The sequence below is a fragment of the Phallusia mammillata genome, chromosome 7 (assembly GCF_965637545.1).
Source record: "Phallusia mammillata chromosome 7, kaPhaMamm4.hap1.1, whole genome shotgun sequence".
NCBI classification, from domain to species: domain Eukaryota; kingdom Metazoa; phylum Chordata; class Ascidiacea; order Phlebobranchia; family Ascidiidae; genus Phallusia; species Phallusia mammillata.
In genome coordinates, this window is record NC_137258.1 from 22,548,518 (window position 1) to 22,574,534 (window position 26,017).

Consider the following 26,017-nt stretch of genomic DNA (forward strand, 5'->3'; position numbering starts at 1 on the left):
GTCACGAGCTCACAAACGTCACGTGCGACGTAACGGTCACATGAGAAACGTCACAAAGGAACAAACTGACACGTCACGGTCTGTAACTCACGCTTAGCCTTTAGTGAACGCTCGTACTTAACCTGAAAGCAAGGAAATATTCTTGTTCATTCAGTCTTTGTCAGGTTCGTTGTACTGCCAGTTTATTGTTCTGTAGACAGTTTTATTGATGGTATTTTTCTTGCGGTTAGTGTTTAAGATTGAATTGTTTTTGTTGTTTTATACACAAGGTTTAAATTTTGCCGATTTTTTTACTGCTACTTTTTTACACTTTATACAAACAAACACGAGCATCATGTCGCTTTATCCTTCTCTCGAAGATATGAAAGTGGATCAAGCTATTCGGGTAAGTTTTAATAAAATGGACACAACATATTTAATGAAATGTTGTTGTTTTTCAATTCGTTTCCTTTATGGTATAAATTTTTTCTTGATAATAGTTTTACTTTACAAAAAAAGAAAATTAAAGGTTTTTTTAAACCCAGCAAGTTTTGATTCTTTAAATTAAATATGTGAATGTGTTTTTAGGCACAAACCCAACATAGAAATGATTCCGCCATGGCACTGCAGATGCAGCAACAAGAAAATGCTGCGGCTGGGGTTCCACCTCCGCAAGTTGGTAAGTTTAAAACATAACATTGTATTTTGTTTTGTTTTTTGCATTTTTGTAAACTAAGTATATAGACTGCAAAAAACGATTTGAATTTATTTAGCTGCAAACATTGATCACTTATCTAGTCGGAACTTTAGTTTGTCGTTTGAACTTACTGAAAATGATGTATAATATATTTTTATTTAGTAAAATATTCTCAAAAGAAAGACGTTGGATGTAAAAATTGTGTATAAAATCATAAACAATTTTTGCTCCAACAGCTTTATTATTCAGCAACCACAGTATTACATCCAACAGTATTTGATTAAGTAAATGTATTCTATCATTGCAGCCGGTCCAGCTGTAGCAAGCTTGTACCCATCTTTGGATGAATACATGGGACTTAATCTTCAGTCCGACGAAGTGCGTCGTTATGCTCCACCGAACCTTCCTGTCGTTCCAGTCCAAAACCAAGTTGCAGTTGCTCAACAAAAGCCTTCTGCCATCACTGGTAACTAATACCCTTTTCTCTTCTGCTATGTTTGATACTGGTGTGGGGAAATTCAGTGAATTAAATTTACCTTTTTAACTTCACTTTATTAAGTGAAAGAATTTACTAAATTTATGTACATTTAACTTAAGTAATTAATGCTGTTATATAATATATTAAACAAACATTTGGACATCTTGCAAAGCCTACATTTTACTTAACTTTAACAATTCCTGGTTCAACATAGAATTATAATTTGCAATGTTAAGTTACTTATGTATTTTTTGAACACTTTAAATAAATTGTTGTGTTATTCTAGGGATGGTTGCTCCTATTAGTAGCCAAGGTGAGGTTGGTATGCGCAGAGCTGAAGTAAAGCAGGGAATTAGAATGGTGATCCTTTGCAAAGACGGAAAAGGAAAATTGGGCTTGAAAATCAAGTCCGTCAACAAGGTACTAGAATGCAAATCACTGCTATGTTTGTTAAATGTTAAAATAAGAGTATAATTGATTTGTTTGTCAACAGATATTAGATTTATTTGTCAGCGGAAAAAGTAGCCTTTATTCTTTTTGGTCAAAAAAGCCTATTATGGCTCAAGCTGCACCCTTTATATTACAACGCTTGTTGCACATGTTTACCCATATATGTTACCTGTCTTTGTAAATATACTTGGGCACTAAGACAACTAAATTAAATCAATTCATTAATTGTTTGTTCCAGCATTTTAAGTTAGCCTTTATTCTCTTTGTTTAATTGTGACTACCTATGATGCAATTATGATGTCATCTGTAACATTAGTGCCTGATAACTCATCATCTTGGATGTTTCATGATCATGTGATTTGCTACAGGGTATCTTTGTGGCATATGTGAGTAAAAACTCACCGGCAGCTATGGGTGGTGTGCGATTTGGGGATCAGATTCTTCAGATTGACAATGAAACCTTGGCTGGATATGGCACAGACAAAGTTATGAAGATTTTGAAGAAAAGCAACCCCCAAAAAGTCGAGTTTGCTATCAGAGACAGGTAAAAAATAACAAAAATGCAAAATGAAAGTATTTTTTTTCAAACACTATCCCACATTGAACATATATATATGTATGCCATGTTATTTAGTCAAGGTTAATTCTAAAATCCAGTCCTCATTTTTGTGACACTTTTTTCAAGCCATTTGAAATGACTTTTACCATGCAGAAGAATTATTCTTTTGTCAAGTTAAATTCTGAAATGTGAAACTCAATTTTTTGACATTTTTCAGGCCATTTGAAAGAACCATCACCCTACAGAAGAACAGTGCTGGTCATGTAGGTTTCATCTTCAAGGAGGGCAAGATAACGTCACTTGTCAAAGATTCTTCAGCAGCAAGGAACGGCCTTCTTACTGAACACAACCTGTGTGAAGTCAATGGACAATGTGTCCTTGGAATGAAGGTATGTAACTGATATATACTGCAGTTCACAATGGAATACAATACTAATTGTTCGGCGGTAATTGTTCAAATTGGATGCAAAATAAAAATGTAAAATATTGGTCCAAAATTTATAATTCCATGAAATATTGAATCCAAGTTTTGTGGTGTACAAGACAAAATCCATAACCCACCGGGACTGTACTTATTATGGTTTGGCACTAACACTGGCTTTGAAATTACACTATAAATAATTCATATGGCTGAGTAGGCCTAACATATTTGTTACTTTTTTCTCCAGGACAAGGACATCCAAAGTGTGATGATTGATGGAGGTGAAACAGTTACTGTAACAGTCATGCCAAGTTTCGTGTTCGATCACATTGTCAAAAGGTAAAAATCCATGTTAACTCAATGTATTGTTGTTTACTATGACATCATAGCTGTAACAGCCTTGTAATGAGTTGTTTCCATGTGTGATGTCACAAATGAATCAGTGTTTTTCATCATAAGATATATTGGGTTTCCCTTTTGTGAACCAGTTAGTCAGAGTAAAAGATTTTAAATCATTGGTTTCCAATCAACCAATTCCTTACTTAACAATTTAAAAAATTCTCATTTCTCTCCAGTAGACTACCTAGTTGATGCTAACCATACAAAGATCATTTAATATTGGGGCTTTTTTCAACTTCATAGGTTATATTCCCAGAGCTTAAGTGTCTATTTACAAACCACATGTGAAAATCAAGTTTATTAAATGTCATGATGTTTCAATTGGTGTTATTTTGCATTGCAGCATGAATTTGAAAATTCTGAAGAACCAGGATCATTCAATTCCGGACATCTAAGCATTATAATGATTTGTACCAGGAAAAAACTGTACATGTACATTGTGTGGTTGAACCCAATGCACCACGCGCAAACAGCACTTATCCGTCCAATATATGACATTGTCCATGTTGTATAGAACATATTTCGGAATCCCAGTCTGCGGTCTCTTATACCTTACTTTTAAAATTCCTTTCGTTTTGTAAAAAGCTTCTTATTATACAATTGTGTACTACCCTATTCTTTGCCTAATTGTTATTTGTATGTTCAATATGATATGTATACCTTAATTTTGTTGTTTAAAAGAGTTTCAAAGATCACCATTATGCAGGCTTGTTAGAAATTATCTTGAACATCAGGCTTTGTTTAATATAATTTTCCTTTTGCTTTAAATTTAGTAACTAAAACAGATAAGATATTATGCTGCTTTTTATGTTTTCTACTGTATGATAAGAAAGACTTTCATTTTGACTTGTCAATATTGTGCAATTAAACACTTGAAAAAAAGCTGGAGAAAATCTTGGTGTACGTCTGAACTATTATGTAAACAAGCCTTCATTACAGGGATCCGCTCTGAAGCGTTCATGCAGACAAGTGTTAAGGGAACACTCATATATAAATCATAGCACGTCAGGCCTATTGAAGGTGTCATACTAAATCAAACTGGTCTCCCAAGCAATCCTATGTGTCAAGTCTAATTTCTAAAACTGTAAAAACTACAATAACAAAAGTTAAGAAGCAACTGAACATTTATTGTTCCAATTACTAATGAAAAATGCGACAAATATAAAAACGACCATGTTCAATTTTGGTGGAAGGAAGCATTGCAGGGTGGTGACCTTCGAATTGACCTTGCAACAACACCAGATGAAAATACAAAAGTAACTTTGCAAACTTTGGGACAATTTTAAGAGTCAACCAACATTGGTCTGTGTAAAAACTTAGCACGCAAAGATGTTTTTTCATAGTTACTTTTGAGCTATGAGGTAAAATGTCACCGGCAACCAAACGTTCAACTGCAACTGGGGGTGAAAAAGACGTAACAAACGGACAGCAAACAAACGACATTAAAAAATGGGTAAAACAGCATCAGTTAAAATATGCGACTTTTATCTGGAACTAACAAAAAAAAATTTAAAGTACAAACAAAAAGAAATAGAGTTGGTCGCTCAGGTCTGGCATCGGTAAAACACGTCATACGAAAGCGAATGTCATCTTTAAAGCAATAACACTGCAACAAATTGAGCAATTTGGAATGTGAGGGGCTGAAAGATGGTTAGATGACTTCATTGTAACATTGGCAATACTGGTTTGTGTAGCAAGAAATAAATGGCAACGATAACGTTGGTCGTATGTCACATAAGAGTGAGTGTAGAAGAAAACAGAAGAGACAGATGCTTGTAGTATGTACAGAAGTCTTCATAATATGCAAAGCATGAAACAGATATGGTTACAAAATGGTAAAAACCTGATGTAAAGGAGCTTGTGGGCTAAAAATAATACCACCCCAGCCATATGGTTGAGCAGAAAAATACAGAATAAAAAATGTAACTGATAAAACATAAACGACGACAAAAAGGTCTGCACCATTTCATAAATATAAATCAGTGTATTATAGCTTCGTAACAGTTCAGAAAAAGGTCAAGAAATTTTTTTTAAAGATTTTAATTTCTGTTTAGGAAACATAAAAAACAGGACATTTTTATTTGCATTTGATGCCAAGTGTAACGGTTTGGCATTAGAAAAGAAAAACTTTACAACAAAAACCATCTTAACAGCTGTGTATCTGGAAGGAAATAAATAAAAACGAACAAATCGAAATTCCCTCCGAAGAAAAAGGGGACTACATAAAATAGTAATGACAAAACGAATGGGGTCTATGGTTCATCGAACAGGTCTGTGATAGAATTTAGCTCTCCAGGCGAGTTGCCCATCGGAAAAGCAGAATCTGGGAAAACCCCATTTATCGACTCGTTGCCCCCAAGCTGAGCAGGGAAAGTCCCCTCCGACATGGACCCCTGCTGGGTCTGGGCCATCATGCCCGGTGAAAACATGTTACGTTGTTGCGGCTGCGGTTGATGCCCATTTACACCACCAGAGGGCATCACACTGGAGTGGGAGACCACATTACCCCCCATGGGGTGATTTAGCCCCATTCCGTTGCCTGACATCTGATTTGGGTGGGATGACATTGTCATGCCCATTCCATTGTTGATTGGTACTTTCTGGGAACCAGGTAAAACCCCTTGGTACCCACCTGGGGTTGCACCCATCGAACCCATTGGCACGTTATTAGTTAACATTTTATTGGTATTTCCCATTTGGGGTCGAGGTCCTCGGTTCCACATACCCATAGCGCCACCCTGTGGTGGTTGGTTCATGTTTGCAGAGTTGGCACTGCTCCAACCTAAACAGACATTAAACCATTAAACTTAAGCATTTTATCGCTATAGCAGACACCATATTTTGAAATAGGCAGTGATTGGGTTCAAAATTTTTTTTTAGCCGCTTTTATCACAAAAGTCTTATTTTTCAGCCGGTTTTATTACAAAAAGTCCATTGAAAGTAACCACTAATGCTAACTAACCGGTTCACTGATCTCATAAAATTTCGCGCAAATGGAAATAAAATAAAAAAGTGTGTTTAAAGAAATCTATGTCCGAGTTATATTTTTCTCTTAAATGTATTTTTTATCAATGTTGGGTGGGCGTTGGTTGCAGGTGGAAAACAGGTTCAAGTTTGAAACAAAACAATTGGCATTAATAAACAATAGTCAGTAGAAAAAGGCTTAGAAATCCTGGGTTTGAAACAGAAAATATACAGAAGCCAATCACAACAAATCATCTACAAACCTGTTTGAGTCATATAGTTGTTCATTCCCCCGCTATTGGGGTTCATACGCGATGGTACAATGCTTGGGGGTAGATTCTGGGTCTGGTGTCCCATACCCTGATTGTACTGGTAGCCTTGTCGCGAGATGGGGCTGGGACCCCTGTGTGAGGGAATTCCCATTCCAGAAGGCATCGGGCCACTTTTCTGACTCATCTGGTATTGACCCACCATATATTTCTGCCAGAAATTTTTTTTGTTAGTTTCAACTTTTATTTTTATTTTTTGGGAAAAAATTTTAAGAACTAAATTTTTCCTTTAAACTACCACTTTTTTTTGCTCATCTGGTATTATATTTCAGTCAGAATTTTTTTTTGTTAATTTTTACTTTTATTTTTTGGTAAAATTTTTTAAGAAATAAATTTGTTCCTTAAAGTAAGACTGCATTGTTCTCTATTTTCATTTTGTAATTTCTAAAAATAGGAACATGTTTTTTTCAAATGAATATTTCTGATAGAAATTTTTTTTGGTAATTTTACCTTTTATTCTCATTTGTTTTGGTTTAATTTTTAAAAACTCTTTTTTTTTTCAAATGTGTATTGTTCATTATTTTATTGTTAAATTTCTAAAAAAAGGAAAATGTTTTTTCTGATACCATGCCTGAGCCTGTAGTAGAACTAAAAATCATTTTTATTTGATCGAGATTAGTACCTGTTGCACCATTTGTCTTTGTTGTTGATTGTTACTTAGCGATGACTGCATTCTTAAGTTCACTGAAGCAGAACCATTCATCATAGCTCCACCCGGTGGCATATTTGGCTGGTTAAAATTTCCGTCTGACTGACGATGAAAGAAATTTCCTGAAAAAAAATTTATTCGTTAATGAATCTTTTAGATTTGAAGTCCTAACGACCTGCAAATTCATTTACCAAATAGATTTATTTTAGGAAATTTTTTATTTAATTTTGTTTTACATTAGACACCAGTTTTTGACAGCTTTGTTTAAAATTAAGGGTCCACTACAAAAGCTTGTAGACAATTTGCATGCGGTTTTGGATTTGCAGCCAGTTTAAGCTACATTATTGTATGATTGTTGATTGAAGGACGTTTTTGGGTTGTTATGGCAACATCTTACCATTTGGCATCTCAGGTCGTTGCTGCATCATTTGATGAGATTTCATCTTTTGTAATTGCTGGTTTTTCAAGGCCTGCATCTGGTGGATGGTCATGTTTCTAGAACCAGAAAAATAATAATATTCAGCACATTTTCCCAGATGTTAAGTTTAAAAAAAAATTTAAAGTTTTGAACACTTGATACAAATTTGAAAAAAACTTTTAAAACAAACTAACTCAGCACTTGTGTTTAGTGAATATTATTTTAGATCTTTTCATGCCTTTGCACTGATGATTTGAGTTAAAATGTCTGCAGTAAAATCTATTCACAGCATACAAGCCCTTTGCCAGTTTATTTCATGATCAAGATAATTTTACTACAACCTTAAAATGTTTCACTTACCCTTGTGCTCCATACATTTGCTTGGGTGTCATCCCGGCACCAGGTTGCGCCATTGAGCCAGGGAACATATTATCTCCATGGTAGTGGTTGCTATGTGACAGTCTTGGAGGTGCCGTCTGCAAACTGTGTTGTTGCTGCTGTTGTTGTTGACATGCCATGACCGCCTGCTGTGCCGCAGCTGCCGCGTTGCCGTAGTTACTCGACTGGGGGGCTGCTGGGGTCGGGATGTTGTTCCTGTTCCCTGCACTGCCACCTTGGAATGCTGGAAAAGACAAATGTTTTGTTATTCTGTGTTTAGTCGCTTGAGAATTTTTAAAAGTACTGAAAACATATACAAAGGACTCAATTTAATAAGTTTCAATGGCATAGTTCTTTGAAATAAAAAGGTAACCACATAAAACTAAGCGTTCAATCAAAATGTTTTACTGATGAAATTTCTATCTCATTTACTTTAGTAATAAAGTCATTTCTTTTAAGCCTTGTTGTCAAAAAATGGGTTACATCTGCACTTAAATCTGACAAAGCATGCCTTGAAGTACTTAACTAACAGGTATACAAGTTTTGCACACTTCTCTTCTTTCACATAAACAAGGTACAATTTTGAAAAATAGTGCAAGTAAAGAATATAATAACACCTACATGCAAAGGTCTGCATATCAGCTGATAGGTGTTGTTGTTGGCTGATCGATTGACCGTTATATGACACATTGGATGCCATATTAATTGTCGCTGATGCATTTGCAGTCCACTGGCCTCCTGAAAAGCAGAAACACATTTAAAAGGTGTTTAAAACTGTAAACTTCAAAGAAATATTTACCATTGGCAATAAAAAGAATCAAAAAGGTAGTACCATTTACAAATCACCCACACAAATATATTGACTTTTTTCAACTTTTTTTATGTGTATTTAACTAAAATTTGACTAAAGAAAACACACACAAAACAGCCAAAAATGTTAAGATCATAATGCAAAAACGTTAAGGTTATAATTTCTACCTCCAGGTCTTTGTTTGTCAGCCAATTCCTTCAACTGTTTAGCCTTGGACATTCCCTGGTTCCCCATGTTTTGCCCCATGTTAGGTAAGGGGTGATGATGCGTTGGGTGGTTTCCCATGAACTGCTGTTGCAAATTCTGCGAAGTCGAGAGTGGGAGATGTGATCGTTGCTGTCGTTGCATTTCAGGATGCCCAGCAGATGGAGCACTCATTTGCGACTGCAGAGGCATGGAACCGTAGAATGACGAAGGGGGGTCGGACCCGGCTATTCCGGGGTGGGGTTGGTGGGAGACCGAATATGAAACTGGGGATGATGAGACAGATTTATTCATGTTTGGTGGATGGGAGAGTCTTGGGGTTACATCTGGTAGTTTTGTGGAGTTGGGGGTTGTTCGGTTCATGCTTGGCATGGGGTTGTGTGGCATTGGACGAGCCTGCTGTTGTTGCTGCTGCTGCTGCTGTTGCTGTTGTTGTTGCTGTGGTGGTTGTTGTTGTTGCTGTGGTTGTTGTTGCTCTTGTTGATTCATGTTGAATTTTGAGTTCACAGAAACACTCAGCCTGCAAAAACAAACACTCTTCTGCTTTTGCGATTCTTAAACCCTACCAAAAGCTAACATGTGCAGCTGATATGGCAGGCATTGTTGGATACCACTAAGCATTAATACCCAGCCTAAAATAGACCACTAACGGGTTACAAAGTCCACAACAAGGTAGACTTTTTCTGAATTCCCCCTGCCACATGGAAATGCATGTAACATCGCTTTATTTAATGTAAATGCCCATTTGTGATACCATCAAGCCAATAGATGATAAGCTGCAGAGAGTGCAAACTGTTTTGACCTGTTACTCCCAACAAACTGGAGTGCCATTGGATGGCTACACTAGCCAACCAGCTGCACTGATGAGACCTTAGCGGTCGAAGAGTGTGTAAATGCCTATTGTAATATCAGTTTTAACTGAGGTGCACAATTAAGCAACTATTTTAATACTTAAATGTGTATCATTTTTTAAAACCTAAATCCACGTGAAACCTATCAGCTTGCTTTATTGCACAATTTTTCACTGTTTTTACCTGTGAATATGAGGGCTTGTCAAATTGCTGCTGGTGGCCGTGTTCGGATGGTTTGTCTGGTTCGGCTGGTGATTTTGTTGATGGTTTTGACCGAAAGGTGATTTATCGTTTCCACAGCCGTTAACAGGTGCTTCGGAGAACATTGCATTGTTCGACGCGTTGTTGTTGCTGTTGAAAATGTCCTGCGTGCTAGACACTTCGTTTGCGGCTTCCTGGCCAAATGAAAGAAAGTCGACTTTCTCGGTTTTGCACTGGAATGTGTTCTCCTTGGAGTTCTGTCACAAAAATTCACAAAATTACTTTTCGAAGTTTTTTTTTTAAATATGATGTTTTTTACCAAAATAAACATACATTTGCAAACAGCAAACTAAAGGACTAGATTTTTGTGCTTTTATTTATCATGGCACAAGAAATTGTTAATATATTTCACTTTATTACGAGCTTTTGATGACCTTCTTATTGTAGTTTTCATTCCAGAAAACATGTTGGTAAAAATTTGTGCCAGTACATTTGATCTAATATGCATACAAGATTACACATTATTCATTTACTACGTTGTGCGTGACTCTGACATTAACATTGAGTTGTTTTAGGAAATGGTTCAGGCACTATGTTCGCGTTTTCACATGATCATCTTTCAAATGTCGTGGTGATTGATTTATCACAAAGCGCTTCCATGTAATTTAAACCAGCTTTTTCCACTTGTACTGGTATTTACATGTGTAAGGCCTATTTATTCTTTCATATTGTAACATTTACAGTATAAAAAAGTCAAGTTTATTGAGGCTGAGTTTATTTTTGGGCAAATGGGGAGATTTTTCAAAGGTATGTACATTAAAAAATGCAAATCATTTTTTGGGAGTTAACTGTTTTATTGTTTAAATAGCAGAATAGTGTTGCTAAGTGTATAAAGTTTAACATTTTTGGGCAAGCTTTTTGCCAAATATAAATGGTTCTCACCAATTGCATAAAATATGATATTGTATGGAATGTGAATACAAAGCCTCATTTGTTATGAAAACATTTGATATGAAAACTCTAGTTAATAATTGTGGTTAATTACATAAAAATAAAATCCTTGCCGAATTGGGTATGCGATCAAAATCTTCTGTATGAACATTACGCCTTTGAATTTGTTTTCCATACATACTTTAAAATAAAAACCTTTTAAGGACTCAGGCACCCCAGTTAAAACTACAAACAGCACTAACCTGTTGATTCCCAATAGAGTGATCGCCCTGTTGTTGTTCGTTGTTAATTGTGGTTGCCTCCTGGTTTTGTTGGGTCATATTACTTTGTTGAGGAGGTGGTGCTTGTCCAGGCAGATCGAAATCATCTTCAGCACTGTTCCTCGTCAATTCATCCCACCATGTCTGCATAGCAAAGTTATAAATTATTCATGAGGCCTAAACAATACAAATGATCACACACACATACAGAGGTAGAATTTTACTGCATTTTTGTTATTATTCTTTCATGATAAAGTTAACTGTGATATTGCACCCCAAGCATGTGTAACTATCTTAGAAGTGTTGGACTTCTTTATGAATCAAGAAACAGCTTATAAACTGCCATTAAGGGTTTTAAGTACTTGAAGGTTTGTTAAAAATGAAAATATGCAATCAAAAAAATCTACACTTTATTCTACATCACTGATATTTTTACGAGTAAAACTTTATGGCAGGTAGAATTCAGAGAATAAGTAGACCATTACACCAAAGGCAGAAGACAAGTAAATTTTGCTATAGACGCATTTTAGTCTCTTTTTCAAACACCATACTTATGAAAAAGTATTTTAACCCTGGAAATAAACTTTTTTATGAACAGAAACTATGTTTAATATGTCCTACCTCAAGGTCAATCCCTTCATCAGGAATTAGGTCCGAGATGCCGTCAAGCATTTTTTCAGTGATCTGTTCAGTCTGCCCTCCGGTGGGCATACCCATGTTTGCGTTGTTTCCAAACGTGTTTTGATTCGTGTGGCCACCATTTTCCTGGCTGCCCATCTCTTGCTTGATTCCTTTTGAACCGACGTTAACACTGACCGATTGACCATCTGTAATAAATTAGAGTTAAAAATTTTGGAAATATCAAAAGTTGATTATTTGCAAATGTATCTGACAACACATCAAATTTTTTTGTAGTTTTAGATTTAGTAAGATACTCAAGTTTCAAATTCATACAAAAAAATCCTAATTTTATAAATTTCAAATTATTTTTTTGTAAATTCAAAACAGAAAAATTTTCTGTAACCCAGTCTTATTGAAGAATTTCAATATTTTAAACATTTCAACAAAAGAAGTGTGTTCTAAATATCATTTATGACCTAAAATTAAAGGAACACAAGTTAACCCAATTTACCCGAATTTCCCATGTTGGTTGAATTAATGCTGGTGTTCACATTAACAGTAGTTTCAATTCTCGGTTGTTGTTCGCTGCTGTTAAACTGTTGAACAATTTGAACAGACAGACTCGACACATTTCCAGATGAATGGTTGTTACCTACACCACCTTTAAGATAAAAGTGTTTGTTTAAAATTTACAGAGATAGATGATAAATAAAAACATAAAGTTCTAAAACTATTTTGCACAAATAAATATGTGTTATATCTGTGACCAGTGTTTTTTTAAGGTGTTTTGGGGGACCGAAACGGTCCCCCAAATTTCTCCAGCGGTTTCCCAAAATTTGGACTTTGGATTTTTTGGTATTTAAATGAAACACTTGCGGTCTCTTAAAACTACTTAGCGGTCACCCAAACCAAACCTTAAAAAAAACCTGTCTGTGACAATTATTTTTATTAGGGTAAAACTTTAAAATATTAATCTATATGTGTGTATATCTTTGGTATTTTGTCAATTTAATTGAAAGAATTCATTTGAATTTCTTTTTGTTATTTTGTAAAAATAGTTATAGTGAGTAAAAAGTACATGTGTTTAAGCTTTTGGTAAATATTTAATCAATTTATGTGTAAATATAATACCTTGTTGGCCATTTCCCATGAATGGTTGATTTGAGTCCATTTTCATCTTCTTAGCAGTGTCTTGTCCATTGCTGCCTCCAAACTCAAATTGTTGGTTGGACATAAAATCTCCAGACACATTTCCACCAGATGGCACTCCAGAGTCACAGCCATTTAACAAACTGTTGTTACTTTTCATCATTGAACCCGGCATGTTATTGTTTTCCAGCTTCCTCTTTAGCTGCTAACAAATTTTTAATCAATTACTACATGTGAGTCATCTGAATAACAACATTAGCATTGACATATTGTTTTGTGCAAAAGTGTACAAAACCATAATAATATTTGCACTTTGTTTAAGATAGATACATTCCATAATCACAAAACTGAAGTGGCCATGAATAGGAGGTGTTAAACTGGTCATAATGTGCTGAATGTTGGTTAACGGAATTGTGTATTTTCTATAGTAATGCCTGTGAGAATTAATTGACCACACTAATCACAACAGCCAATGTGATAGCAGGCAATTTCCTTTCACCGGTCAACAGACAGGAAGACCAGAAAATGACAGATTGTTATATTAATTACACTCATTTACAATGTAACATCAAACCCAAGTTTAAAGTTTACACCCTGACATTTTAATATTGAAGCAAATTTTGCAAACTTTCATAATGAAACATACTTGCTATTGTATTTTGCAGTCCTGAAATGCCAGCAACAAGAAATTTTACCAACTAAATATAGACATAATGCTTTATTTAATGTGGTTGCATAGCTATGCATTTAAAAATGTCCGGCATTGAAAATGTTTAAATTGCAAAAAAGCGAAATAAAAGTTTCCTACTGGTCGCAATAAGTTGTTTTGAAACCAACGGATGAACTGTCTGAACTAGTAGTGAGTTTAAATGCGCGTTAAGTGGTACTTCAAGTGTGCGTTGGAGATATGATAGCTAGTCCCGCCTTAAATACCATCAACTAGTGTTGGAGTGACTATTGTTGTTAAGTTCTTTCTTGTCTTGAGATGCTCTTAGTGTTTTATACCAACGGCTCAAAAAAGTCCGTTAATAATTTGAATTTATTGTGTCGGACACGATTTTTTTCATATAATTTTGCTTCAGGAAAAGGCGACCACATCATTCTATGATCTCTACGGTCACTTATCACTTAGTAGAAACATGATACCAGAGCTAGCATAAAAATCAATACTGTGGCACAGTACTTCAATTGTAACGAGGTGAAGTTGATACAAACATGCATATTTACGTTCCACTTTGGTTAAAAACAATTGCAGGACTCTTTCCTTTTGTGGTTCAATTGACACTCTAACATATTATATGTTATCACAGCTGTGAATTGTCTGCCTCTAGTGGCCATAACGGACTTTTATCCTACTTAACCGAAGAAATATTTACATACAGGTGGTTTAAAATTAAAAGTCCCTGTTAAAAATACAGTGGTGCCGAAATTCCTCTAATAGCATGCGGCTACGGAAACTAACAATGGGTGCAGGCACAACAGCTCCCAGAAATTAGTAGTCATTATTTCTGGTGCCCAGTGAACAATAGTGGCCAAATGAATAGATACAGCCCCTTACCCTGCGCGTAATATCCGATGAATCCGCTCTGCCATCGGTCCCCTGCTCTCCTTGAGGTTTCGTTGCTCGGGCTGTTGGCTCCTGAAAGGTAAATGGAAAATTCCTGATAAACCGGCCGGTTTCGATACGTTTAAAACTTTGTGTGGGCAATTTGTCATTGGATTTCAGGTTCTGTTGGTATTTTTGCCTCGGGTTAACCGTTAAGTGTAGGAAAATGTAAAATAATTTTAAAAGATGGAGTTAAAAAATACGTTGATACGAAAACTTTTTACAGGTCATTTAAACCCGCGGATTTTGGTTTGAGAAACACTGTTGTAAAGTTGATTGTGGTTTATAACGTTTTTTTGCCGATTTTAACAGTTGAATTGCGGCAATGTCTGAGACCTTACATTCAAATGCCATCTTAAAGCACCTGGGCATCTGGTTAGTGATTTGTGACCTTTTGCGGGTTCGTCAAATCAATGACCTTCACACGACCTTGTATAAATAACGCCTAAACTCCACTGCAGGTACACATCAAGGTAAACTTGTGCAGCTATAAGCAGTTTGAGCAATCGGCGGCAAGTTAAACAACGCCAAACAACTCCAGTGGCTTGAATCAATAAAAAGGTGGTAATGGCCAACGCGATTTGAGCCAAGCAGCAGCTTAATAGCAGCATTGGGAGGGCGCAAACACACGAGCCAGCGACTTTTCGGCGCTCCACAGCTCCTAGCAAGGCGACTGGCGTGAAAAAACTGCTCCATTGTGCTAGTTCGGGTCGCAATTAATCCGCACCGCTAGGAGCGGGAAGAGAAGGAAAAGAAACACTCCCACTCATCCCTGGAAAAGAGCGGAATTGGACACGCTTGACTGGACACGCACAAATCGAAAGCAATTGCTCAGAGGATGGCATGGTATCCATTACAGCGCACATTGTGTTAGTGTGACTGGACTGGCATTGTTTTCGCGTGCTGGGGCGTGTATATGTTCTTTCCTGCCCCATCGCAAACAGACGCTTCAAGGCAGAATTCCCATGAACGCAAAAATGTATTTAACATCACTTGTTTTGCTCACAATGACTAGAAAACAATCACAGTGTTCTACAACACATACTGTTTGTTTATGTTCAAAAGTTGATCAGTGTGTTTGCCAATAGTGAAACTTAGAGTGGTATTTCGTGCGTAAAACATGGTTATGTAATCAACAAAAGTTCGACTTTACAAAATCGTATTAAATGTTTTCGTTCATACTGTTTTAAGTAAATTATATCATCATTTTTTTACATCTACTAAAAAACAATATCCCCAAAGCCTTATTTCTGGATGTTACGCCAAACAAATTGGCTGAAGCACGTAAAAACAGCGACACAATATTAGATTTGTCGCAGTAATACGTAAGCGAAGGTAGAAAACCAATTCGAATGCAGTGACGTGCAGTACTTAATCGCATTACGGACAAACAAGAGAAGCACAGCGACCTTATTTCGGTGCGTAGAACTGGTTCGCGTGGTTTTTAATCCAACGGCGGCCCCCAGTTCCCACCCAGGTTCTGTACGCGACTTGAAAATCTTGTTCATGAGTCACAAACATTACTACTATCACACATATACAGACAGCCAGTTAGGATTGCGGCATTGCCATCTCTTCCCGGAAACCAATAACTCTTTCGCCCAAGCAGTGCCAAGCATTGCTGCGTAGTGTTCAGCGGCCATTGACAACTCATACTACATCCAACAATACATTAAAATCGAGAATTTAACAAACATGCAAGTGTCCCATTTTTAGGTGAAGATTCTTTTTTATGTTTTGTGTACAGATTTAGCACATTTCTAGTCTAAATCATAGTTGTATCTACTGTTCGGGGGACTGTGTTTTAAGGGGTTGGTGGTTAGGGGGTACAAGTACAGCCCCTCCGCTTTTCTCTTTTTTTTGAACCTTCCCTGTTTACATGCCTTGTATTTACTACAAATGTGAGTCAGACTACGCTACAAGAAAGTTTGTCTGAATTTTAAAGTCACACCAAGGACGCATATAGAAAAGCAAAGATTTTTTGTCCGTGGTTTTTGTACAGCCCGCAGGCAAAATACAGATTATAGAAATCATTACTATGATCAAAACACAAATCTTTGACAAACCTATGGGGTTAATAATCTTAACATTTCATCTCGAGATGTTTTTTGAACCAAACACGCCTTTTTTAATGTATTATATTTCATACTACAGACAGACGTATAGGTTACGTAATATGAAATGTATCAAATTAACATATTTTAGTGAAAGTATTAAAATGCCAGTAACTATTAGAAAGTTAACATGTTTTGTAAGGATATACTGGTCTGTATTAACACAAAACGAATTCAAGTTACTACACGAAATTTAACTATAAAGCGATCACTTATTTACTAAGCCAATACGATAGGAGTTAGTTTAATTTCCAAAACCCAAAGTACTTTATTGCCTTGGAATACGTTGACCTTTTCAAACGCTCCCACTTTCCACCACCGCACCAGGGACTTTGCGATCAGACCGGAAGAAGTTACACCGAGGGCAAGTTCGCGCACAACAATTGTTTCCTGTCTGATTGCAAACAAAGAGTGGCAATTACCTGGCGGGAGGCGCGCATGCCGAAATGCATGGGAACTAAACAGACTACTTGCTAGGTCATGCGTAAATGGGGATTATAACACTACTGTTTTCCGGAGGTGAGATTTTCTTAAGCCCTAGTGTAAAGTTTGAGGTTTGTAGGCCAAAAGAGAACTGGGTTAAAATGCAAGTATATGTAGAGAAGGGGTTATAGGTTTGGTCACATGTAAATTGTAAGTGTCTATTGTTTTAAAATATGTATCAAAGTGTATGCCATAGTGAGTTTTTAGTTAAACTATACGTAAACCAGGAGTTTCTTTATCTTTTTTTGTTTGTTTTACCATTGAACGACTTGAAAAACAAAATTTGACCAATTGTTACTTTGATGTAATAATCCAACAGTTTTAAAATGTTTCCTTTTAACATTTACCCCAAAGCAAGTCTGATTCAGCACCTCACGTTAAATGTAACCTTAATTGAGAACCACTGTTATTTTTCACACAAAAAAAATTCAAGGTTTGTGCGTTATGTTTTTTCAAGACTTCAAGATTTGCCGCAGTCAGTGAGGGTTTTCTGGTTAAAACAAATCGCCCAGGGCGTTCGGTCCGGTGCTACACAGACCCGATCGATGTGGAGTATTGTGTTTGCGGTTTGTACAACGAAACTCGGAAGAGTGTTGCCTCTGCAATCAACTGTTATAACAACAAACCGAGACGCCACGCCGAGCTTGGATTTTCGATACCAACTCTACATGCAAATGTGTCTTTTTACCGACGTTTGGCCGCCGTATTTAGGTTGGCCTTCATCAGGGTAGTAAAATAACCCTTCAAAGGTACAATTATGTCTGTTAAATCCCCTTAAACTGATCCTGGTGAACTTGTAAACAAAAGGCCAAAGAGTTTTATTGTTTGTCTATCCCGCGCGCCCCTGAAAAGCACATCTTGGTCCACTCATGGCCTTGGACCCCGGGATAAGAGACGCTGCTCCAAATATACGACCAATATTTCTCTCAAAGTTAAAACCGCATGAGGGCAACGCAAATCCCCGAACACCTGCCAAAGCGGCTTGGAAGGGATTGTGAGGTTATTTATACCCTAAAAGACCTATTTAACGGCGCACTTGCCTTTTAAATGTTTATTTGCAAACTTTTAGTGGCGTACAGGGGAAAACACCTTTTGTGATACCCCATACGAGAATTTTTGATGCTGTTTATGCTCTTGGTTTAAAATAACCGAGTAACAGGCACGTAGGAATCGAAAAAAATGCCATAGCCCCCAAATGGCGTGATTTTCATTCAAGGCTAATGGATTTAACGTATTGAATGTGGTAGTTCGTTTTTAATATTATCCATTTCCATTGACGTTACACCAAAAACGTCACTAACCTCTTTTGTGACGTAATAGAAACGAAATGTCAGCTAGAACCGTCTTTCATTACCGTGATTTAATTAAATTCAACAAGGCCTGAAAACGGAGAAGCTATCGACATTTTAACGAAGTACCATAAAACGATATTGTAGCGACAAGAAAATAAGAAATAGGCGTTATGTTAATGCGACGTAAAACGAGTTTTAAAACCGGAACAGTTGATAAGAAGGAAAGCTTATTTCTCGCAAACAGAAAGTGCAACCTACACTCCCTCAAGTCAAGGAAAATCGCTTGCCTTTGCAGTAATGCGGTCAACAAGTGCGATAAATTATACAAGTTTGCGATTTGTGATCAAATATATGCTGCATGTTCATTTGTACCGTTCAACGCAATCGATACAGACTTTTGGAAACACAAATACAAGACAAAGAATTTAATACCTTGCATACTTTTATATTGTAAACATTTTAAAAATTGCTGTGGCTATATATCATTAGGTATTCCCTATATACGACACAAGCCGTCCAGTTATTAACAAGGATGTCCCTGCCTTTTTGAAAAATTAAAATCGATTTATTGCAAAAAGATAGGGTATTATAATTAACGTTGTATAGATGAACACAACATTGCATGCAGCATCGTAAATATATGCCTTGATAACACACGTGCTAAGTGTAACAGTATGTAATAGTAAAAACTTTACGAGAAAAGTGTTGGAATATATCGCAACAGTATTTTCAATTGAGTTGCCGCATCTGAAACCAATTATTAAGGGCCGTGTGTTTCGTACGTAAAATTAAGGGCCGTGTGTTTCGTACGTAAAAGTGTAACAGGGGAATAAAAATACTAAAAAAAACACGGTTACAGTTACTATAAACGGACTGAAATACTATTTACGTCGATTTTTGGACTAAAAAAAGCAGTTTGCGTGGCCGTGCGTGCTGAGATTACCCGCAAAATAACTTGCGCGCAATTTTCCATCCAGTCTGCGTGTAAGGAGAAACTGCTCGTGCGTAACAGACACCACTGTGACGTAACATAGGCGTGTATTGCGCACAGACAGTGGCCGTTTGTTCTCAGGTTTTGCTCCTGTGCAAGGTCAATGAAAAGCTGTTTGTTACGTCATACGTTCTAGAATAGTGTCATTGTTTTCGTGCGTTTTAAGTGTGATCGATGATTTAAAGTTCAAATTTTAGATTTTGGACTGTTTTTTGACAGTAATTTTTGTGTTTTTTACCTAAGTACTTTGACGAATTACAAATACTACCAGTAAGTTTTGTTTAAACCAAGACTTTTTATTACCTTTTAACGCCAAATCTAAACGGTTTAAACACACCATAGTAACTGGTTTATTAACGTTACGTTTATCGCTCTTAATGCCTTCGCATGACAAATGTAAATATATAAAGTGACAAAAGTAATATTCCCCAAAACATACAACCAGCATTACGTCACCAGTTCGATACAATCACACATAAACATACAGTCGAAAATTTAAAGGTTTGTCAGGTTGGTTTGGTACAAAAAACTAAAATAAGCAGATTTGAAAATATTTTGCACATCTCAAGTAATACTTCGCATATGCTACGTACATCCAGCCTACAACACTCAAGGCTTATGTATCGAAATCAGGTTTACCATAATTACATCTTATTTAACCACAATTACGGCACAACGCATCGAAAACCAACAAACAGTATGCCGGGGGCAGCAAGATACCTCCCTTAGGTAGTTGCAATTATACAAAGATAATTAGGAGTGTCGACAAATATGAATTAAACCTTACCTAAGTCGACGTACAAACCTTGAAATTACTGTAAAACCACGTTGCCACGCAACAACAAACTTTGTAGGGGAAGCATTTACTAATTTTCATAATCGTATCCACCTTACTATGTAGTAGCTTCTTCGCAACAACAAGCAACTGGGTGATTTGTTTATCAGTAGTTTTCGGTAGCCTTTTTAGTACAATTACGTAACCACCACCTGTGTTCGACAGTTGCGGGATTTGAGTGAGATTTTAATCAGTTTTATGGAAGGTTAGTTAACCTCAAAATTCTTTTGAATTGTCAAAAAATGCGCAAATCCCAACATCATAAACTTACATCTGCAAAAAGATCTATTCCCAACAAACTAGAGTGTAGTGCAGTGGTTACATTAACCCATACGACCAACCCACAGATTTAAACAGTGTACACTGTCTGTACTTAGCAAGAGTCTGATTAGTTCGGTTTTGAAGTAACTTTTAGGAATCCCCGGGAAAGTCGACGCATAAATACACAAGATTTTTTTGGTTTTGCCGTCGTTGCAGTCCATATTACATAACACACACCCACACAAGTCATTCCGGTCCAACAAACATCGTGGTAACAATGCGCGATCAAACACACATAACACTTCAGTCCAATCCCGTGGCTTCATGCCACTGCTTCACCCCACATACGCGTGACGACTCTTGTCACGTGACTGGTACTGGGGTCACGTGAGTTCACACAAGTCAGCTGACCACAACGTAACGCATCCAAGCGAAACGCAAACGATTGTAAATGTTGTGCTCTGTTTACGTTTTTATGGTAACGGTTCGTGCAGAAAAGTGCATGTAGGCACATAATATACTTGTTGACGAAAATTGCGTGACGACATAATAACGTAGTGTGACGTCATGCTTACGAAAGTACAGTTATCAATCGTAAAGTTGTATTTTTTGTTGTTTATGCGTTTAAAGCTTATGAGGGGAACAAGACCGCTAACCTAGATGAAAAGCTGAAACCCAATTTGCCAAAGGTTCTCACACACACGATGTACTACTGTCAGTTGGCAAAAACACAATGGGCAAACATTGGGGTTGTTCGACTAACATAAACATCACCTCCGGAGACCTGCGACAAACTTTTGAGGGATGGTGATTGTTGATGGTATTGTGACGTAACGGAAGGCGATGGCGGACAATGGTTTAAAGTGGGGAAGAGTTTGATAAGTGGACGTGTTGGGGCTGTTCGTGTGACACCTACACCGGACACGTCAATCAAATGATGCTGGGTGATACACTACGCGTGGCCCAATGCGTTTTATAACTCAGCACGAGAAAGCAAGGCAAAACAAACGACGAAGTTTTGTTTTGTTTCGAATTTGTTGGGTTGAACCACTTGTAGTGTAAGAGATTTGTCCAACTGGTTAAATGCAAAACTGCGGGTTTTTTGGTTACCTTGATGCAGCAAACAGCAATTATAGAACATTTCTAAAACTTGTTTCTAAGAATGGATAAGAAGCAACCGAACATTCCTTCTAGAAAGGGCGGCAAGGAGAATACAAAGGTCAAGGATTTCCACAGCAACGCTAAATTCACACACATTCAGGCAACCCTTACTCATTTTTAAACCCTTCAAATCACTTTAATTTGGACGAGAAAAATAAACTAAAATTTCGAAAAAATGTTCATGTTGCGCTAAATGTTTACTTTTGGAATCTTGAACAAAAAGCGTACATCCATCTTACGCTAAATTGTGGTCACTATGAAGCATCAAACAGCTTTTGTAACGCATAGTGAATTAAAAACTACCTAAAGTAACCAAGTAGCATGGATTTTGTTTGTAGTGGGCACAACAGTCGTTCCCGGCGGCACCAGTCACTTTTTGAGGGCGTAACACCGGTTTTTAACGACCAGCACACGCCGTAAAACATAACTTGCAAAGTGAGACCAACTGAAAAAGCAGCAACAAGTCGCGCATGGCATAGATGGCAATGGCACAAGAACGAAGACGATGCCTTTGCAGTCGTGCGCAATGACACTCCAGGCGCCTGAGGGCGATACTTCACCACAAACCGCCAATCAGCGAAGTCGACACGTAGTTCTGGCGAGCTGTGTCGCGGGCGGCATAAAACAACACAGGAAAAGCATCGTGTAGTTGGTCCCCACTGTCGCAGAGTTCGACCACATCCGGCAATACAACGACAAAACCTATAGCGCATGGTTCCCAGCGTAAAACAAATGCTGCCTATGTGTGCTGTATTGTAAAAAATGCTTATTTTTTCGCGTTTTGTTCTGACAATTGGCCAACATAATTTGATGTCTGATCAGCATAACATTAAAAAGATTGAAAAAGTACCAGTTGGTTTTTTGTGTACTGTACAGCAGAGGTTGTCAACCTTTACCTTTAACAAGTCTCCATGTACACACTAATTCCGCACAACAAAACAGAAAATACCCATATTTTATTTGCCCCGAAACCTTTTTTAAATTTGCCCTGCTTTGGGAACTCTGGGTAAACACAAATTTCCAGGTAGCTTTTCTGGTTTGTGTGGCTAACGGGTAGCGCTTTAGGGAATAGTTGATTTCAGTTTCGCATGTTATAGTGGGAAACTGGGTTTAAACATTTACAAAATTTCTTTCCTCTCGGGGTTGAATGTGTGGGAATCTAAAGGCGGCTTGTATTAAGAAACGCACTATATGTACATGACCTTTAAGCGGTTAATTGACCTATGTTGTGTTTAACCACGTTAAAGGACTTGTACCCGTTCTCCTAAAGCAAAAGAACCAACATGAAAAACATGCATGTCTTTGACCATGACCTTACTGATGGGTCGCATTTGGTAAACAAACTAACCTACAATCAAACAAATAGGAAACGCCGTCTGCTCCAAGACGCGTGACAAACTGCACATAGCCTGTGTTGTGTCCGTCTGTGTGTCGCTAAAGGTTCATTGCGCTATTAAGGGGTTAATTTGCTATCCTGCGTATTGCGCAAGAACCAGTAATACAGGTGTTCATAATAACACAAGCGCAATTTGTAAGAGGGCTGAAAACGGTATTATTGTATCGACACAGACAGTTTTATGTAGATTACACATGAAACTTTTACGATATACGTATGGTAAAATGTATCTTCCAGTCGACTTAAATCAGTCTGTGTCTTTGGTTTTGCAATGTATAATAAATAATAACGGTTTCGCCGATTTAATGGCATTCTCAATTCTTATTCAAATAGAATCGACGATATACGTATGTGATATTTGGACTACACAAAACAAAATTTCAAGTGACAGACAAACACGTTTTAGGTAAGTTCGCAAAAAAATTTCCCGTCTCACACAAAAGTAGAGGTGGTTGAAATTATGTGGTAAAATTTAACACGAAACAACGGGTATTTGCATTTGAACACAGCCCGAAACCGAAAACAACAACCTCGTAATTGTTTCGTAACGAAATTGAATTTACGATTCCAACGATGTTCGAGTCTTATAAAACTTGTTGTGTAATGCCCTAACGCGTTGCGGGGTAAAAATCCCAGTAGCTCGAAAACGGAATGTCCTGTACACAAAAGCAACCACCCTGTGTGCCAACGAATTGGATTTGAGCCTTGTTGGGCAAACCCCACTTCGTATTAATGAGAAACAGTCAACACAATGTATTGTCTACAATGTGTGTGTGTGTGTGTGTGTGTGTGTGTGTGTGTGTGTGTGTCGCCATTCAGGGTAACCACCGTAAGTTTCGACACTTTTACGTCACCATCAGGAGTTCCGATGGAAAAGTTGGTTCTGTTTTATGTCGTAATTGTTGTTGCGACATCGGGGGATAAACAAATAAGTGTGACCTTCTAGTGCTATAATGATTTTAACCAGCACTTATAGAAAGCCACTGGTCAAAAATATCTCGTTTTTACACCTAAACGCATCTAACCTTATTGTGGTAATGTACACATTGTATAAAAGCGATAAAGAATGTGGTAACGATACAATACGTCTTTTGCGGTGTTTCCGAACGGAAAACGGAAAGCTTAATGCGGTTTTTATTCGGTCTATGGGTCGTTAGCCGCTCTTGCTTTCAATATACGTATTTATTTGACACTTTCGGCATGTAGCTCTAATCACCGACAGTGACTTAAACATTCGTCTATTGCAATACAGCTTATTGGAACAGCTATAACTAACTGCAGCGACGCCGCATTGTATTGGCACGCGAATACGCAATTCGAAGGATTTAACTAAGTAATTGTTTGGCAGCAGGGCGCTACTACTGTGTTAGCCCTAGGCATTCATTGGCAACAGGTTGTGCAGACTTAGTTTTAATGGGTGTCATGTATATACAATTGTATTGTATATTGAGTTTTTTCTTGCTGCCTATTGTAGTGTTAAAAAGGGTGTGTAACATTTTAACGTAAAGTTGTTGATATTAAAGTATATAATAGATGCAATATTTAGATCATTATGAACAAGAAAAAAAATTGAATTATTTTTTCAACTTAATTGCTATTTGCAATAAAACTTTACAACCATTTTACTTTTAGAACCAACAGAAGTTTGGTACAGTATTCTCTCTTTCCTTTTTTTAAGGCAACTATTTCCAACAAAAAGTTACTTTACTTACAGTTTTGAACTTCCCAGTCTTCTTAATCTTGTTTTCATGTGCCTTTTGCAGCAGGAAATTAGTGTTCATTCGTTCATTCTCAGAGCGCTGGGCTTGTGTGTCATTATGTCTGCGTTGACAATCCTACAAAAGAAACAAGTATTATCATTTTGAACAATCAGCAACAAATTAAATATGTGGTTGTTGTTTATTTTCCAAACATGCACCAATCTAATTTTGTCATATTAATTTATTTGTTCTGCTATATAGTAGAGTTATATTTTATTATTATAATGCTGAAGCCACATGCTTACTAATAACCATATATGTACCTCCTATCAAGTACAACCACAATTGTTATGCAGGTAATTAAAAATAGTCCTTGTAGGTCAATGTCTCAAGTATGTGGGCAAAATACATTTGCTGGCAATTAAATTACTTAAATATTTAATAGACTAAATAACAACAATACATTAACTCAATATATATGGTTTTTATTACATGAGAATGGTGCTGAACAGTTTCGATTCGATGTTTAAGTCGATTTAGAACACCAGTGCTGGCTTGGTGCGGAAAATGAGCAAGCTCACCACTAGACATCATTAATTACCTCATAAGAACCAATTTAGCAGTTACATAAAAGTCCCATAGTACACTTTAAAAACACAAAAGTCATGAAAGTCCATACCCTTAAACGCTCACTTAAACAATGCTGTTTGAACCTGTATAGTGTCTTTGGTTTAAACAAAATTGCCCATTCAATCAACTTAACTTTCAAATACATAATTTGTGAAAAAAGTTAAACCAAGTTGAAAAAAAATATTAATAAACAAATAAATTTCATCTTTAACTGTCTTCTAGGAAAAACTTGCAAAGAGAGTTGCCTCCTAATGCCTACACAAACTTATGCAACTATCACTGGTATCCATAATAAAGGCCTAGTAGCATCACTGACGACAAAAATCGATGACCTGTTATGCATATTATTATGTAGCGCGCAATTTTAGTTGTGTAATACCAAGGAGGGACCCTAACGAAGAAATGTGCTTAATCTTTTTGGCGCTATTAATGCTTGTGTTGTAGTCAGAGACTTGGTGCTCTTTCTACGCCGAATAACAATGAATAATTGATGAAGTACGCGAGCCAATGTCGTTCGAAACGCCGGCACCATATAGATTTACCAAGCCGCTCGTCTTGTAAATACGTACAATTACAAAAAAATGATGTTTTGTTATGTTTGACAAGTAGAGGCGCCGTCAAAGTAATACACATAACAGTAAACAAACTTTCACTAACTTTTGCTCAAGGATTTGTGCTAAATAAAGTCCTTATTTATTAATCTTACACTTTCTAGGCTAAATTGCAAATAAAAGTGATAAATAAGTGATTGAGTAATGACCATCACCACAGCTATACAG

General features: G+C 36.9%; 2 protein-coding genes across 3 annotated transcripts; one reads left to right on the plus strand and one right to left on the minus strand.

Annotated features, from left to right (window-relative positions):
• The first annotated feature begins 242 nt into the window (after window positions 1-242).
• Window positions 243-3,803, plus strand: LOC145237602 (syntenin-1-like). Its single transcript, XM_080100527.1, has 8 exons — window positions 243-385; window positions 568-658; window positions 984-1,142; window positions 1,441-1,574; window positions 1,973-2,148; window positions 2,381-2,552; window positions 2,832-2,923; window positions 3,327-3,803. Exons 1-8 carry the CDS (start codon window positions 335-337, stop codon window positions 3,376-3,378), a joined length of 927 nt encoding a protein of 308 aa, XP_079956653.1. The 5' UTR covers window positions 243-334; the 3' UTR covers window positions 3,379-3,803.
• Window positions 3,804-4,089: 286 nt separating this feature from the next.
• Window positions 4,090-25,283, minus strand: LOC145237492 (uncharacterized). Of its 2 annotated transcripts, none has more exons than XM_080100372.1 (15): window positions 25,101-25,283; window positions 24,621-24,743; window positions 14,328-14,408; window positions 12,752-12,971; window positions 12,132-12,281; window positions 11,621-11,826; window positions 10,982-11,143; window positions 9,771-10,045; window positions 8,700-9,256; window positions 8,343-8,459; window positions 7,704-7,965; window positions 7,323-7,420; window positions 6,899-7,047; window positions 6,211-6,427; window positions 4,090-5,765 (listed from the first exon to the last, which is right to left on the minus strand). In XM_080100372.1, exons 1-15 carry the CDS (start codon window positions 25,200-25,202, stop codon window positions 5,236-5,238), a joined length of 3,249 nt encoding a protein of 1,082 aa, XP_079956498.1. In that variant the 5' UTR covers window positions 25,203-25,283; the 3' UTR covers window positions 4,090-5,235. The 2 variants fall into 2 exon arrangements, with proteins under 2 accessions (XP_079956498.1, XP_079956497.1); XM_080100371.1 differs by having other exon boundaries at window positions 12,752-12,974.
• Window positions 25,284-26,017: the final 734 nt, after the last annotated feature.

Bases quoted from the DNA above. Each gene is read 5' to 3' on its own strand.
- LOC145237492 (XM_080100371.1), bottom strand. From the start codon at position 25,202: ATGATGTCTAGTGGTGAGCTTGCTCATTTTCCGCACCAAGCCAGCACT. The intron at 7,048-7,322 runs GTAAGATGTTGC...ATTTTTTTTCAG, and splicing joins ACGACCTGAGATGCCAAATG to GAAATTTCTTTCATCGTCAG. The intron at 5,766-6,210 runs GTTTGTAGATGA...ATGTCTGTTTAG, and splicing joins CAACTATATGACTCAAACAG to GTTGGAGCAGTGCCAACTCT.
- LOC145237602 (XM_080100527.1), top strand. From the start codon at position 335: ATGTCGCTTTATCCTTCTCTCGAAGATATGAAAGTGGATCAAGCTATT. The intron at 659-983 runs GTAAGTTTAAAA...CTATCATTGCAG, and splicing joins GGTTCCACCTCCGCAAGTTG to CCGGTCCAGCTGTAGCAAGC. The intron at 1,143-1,440 runs GTAACTAATACC...GTGTTATTCTAG, and splicing joins AAAGCCTTCTGCCATCACTG to GGATGGTTGCTCCTATTAGT.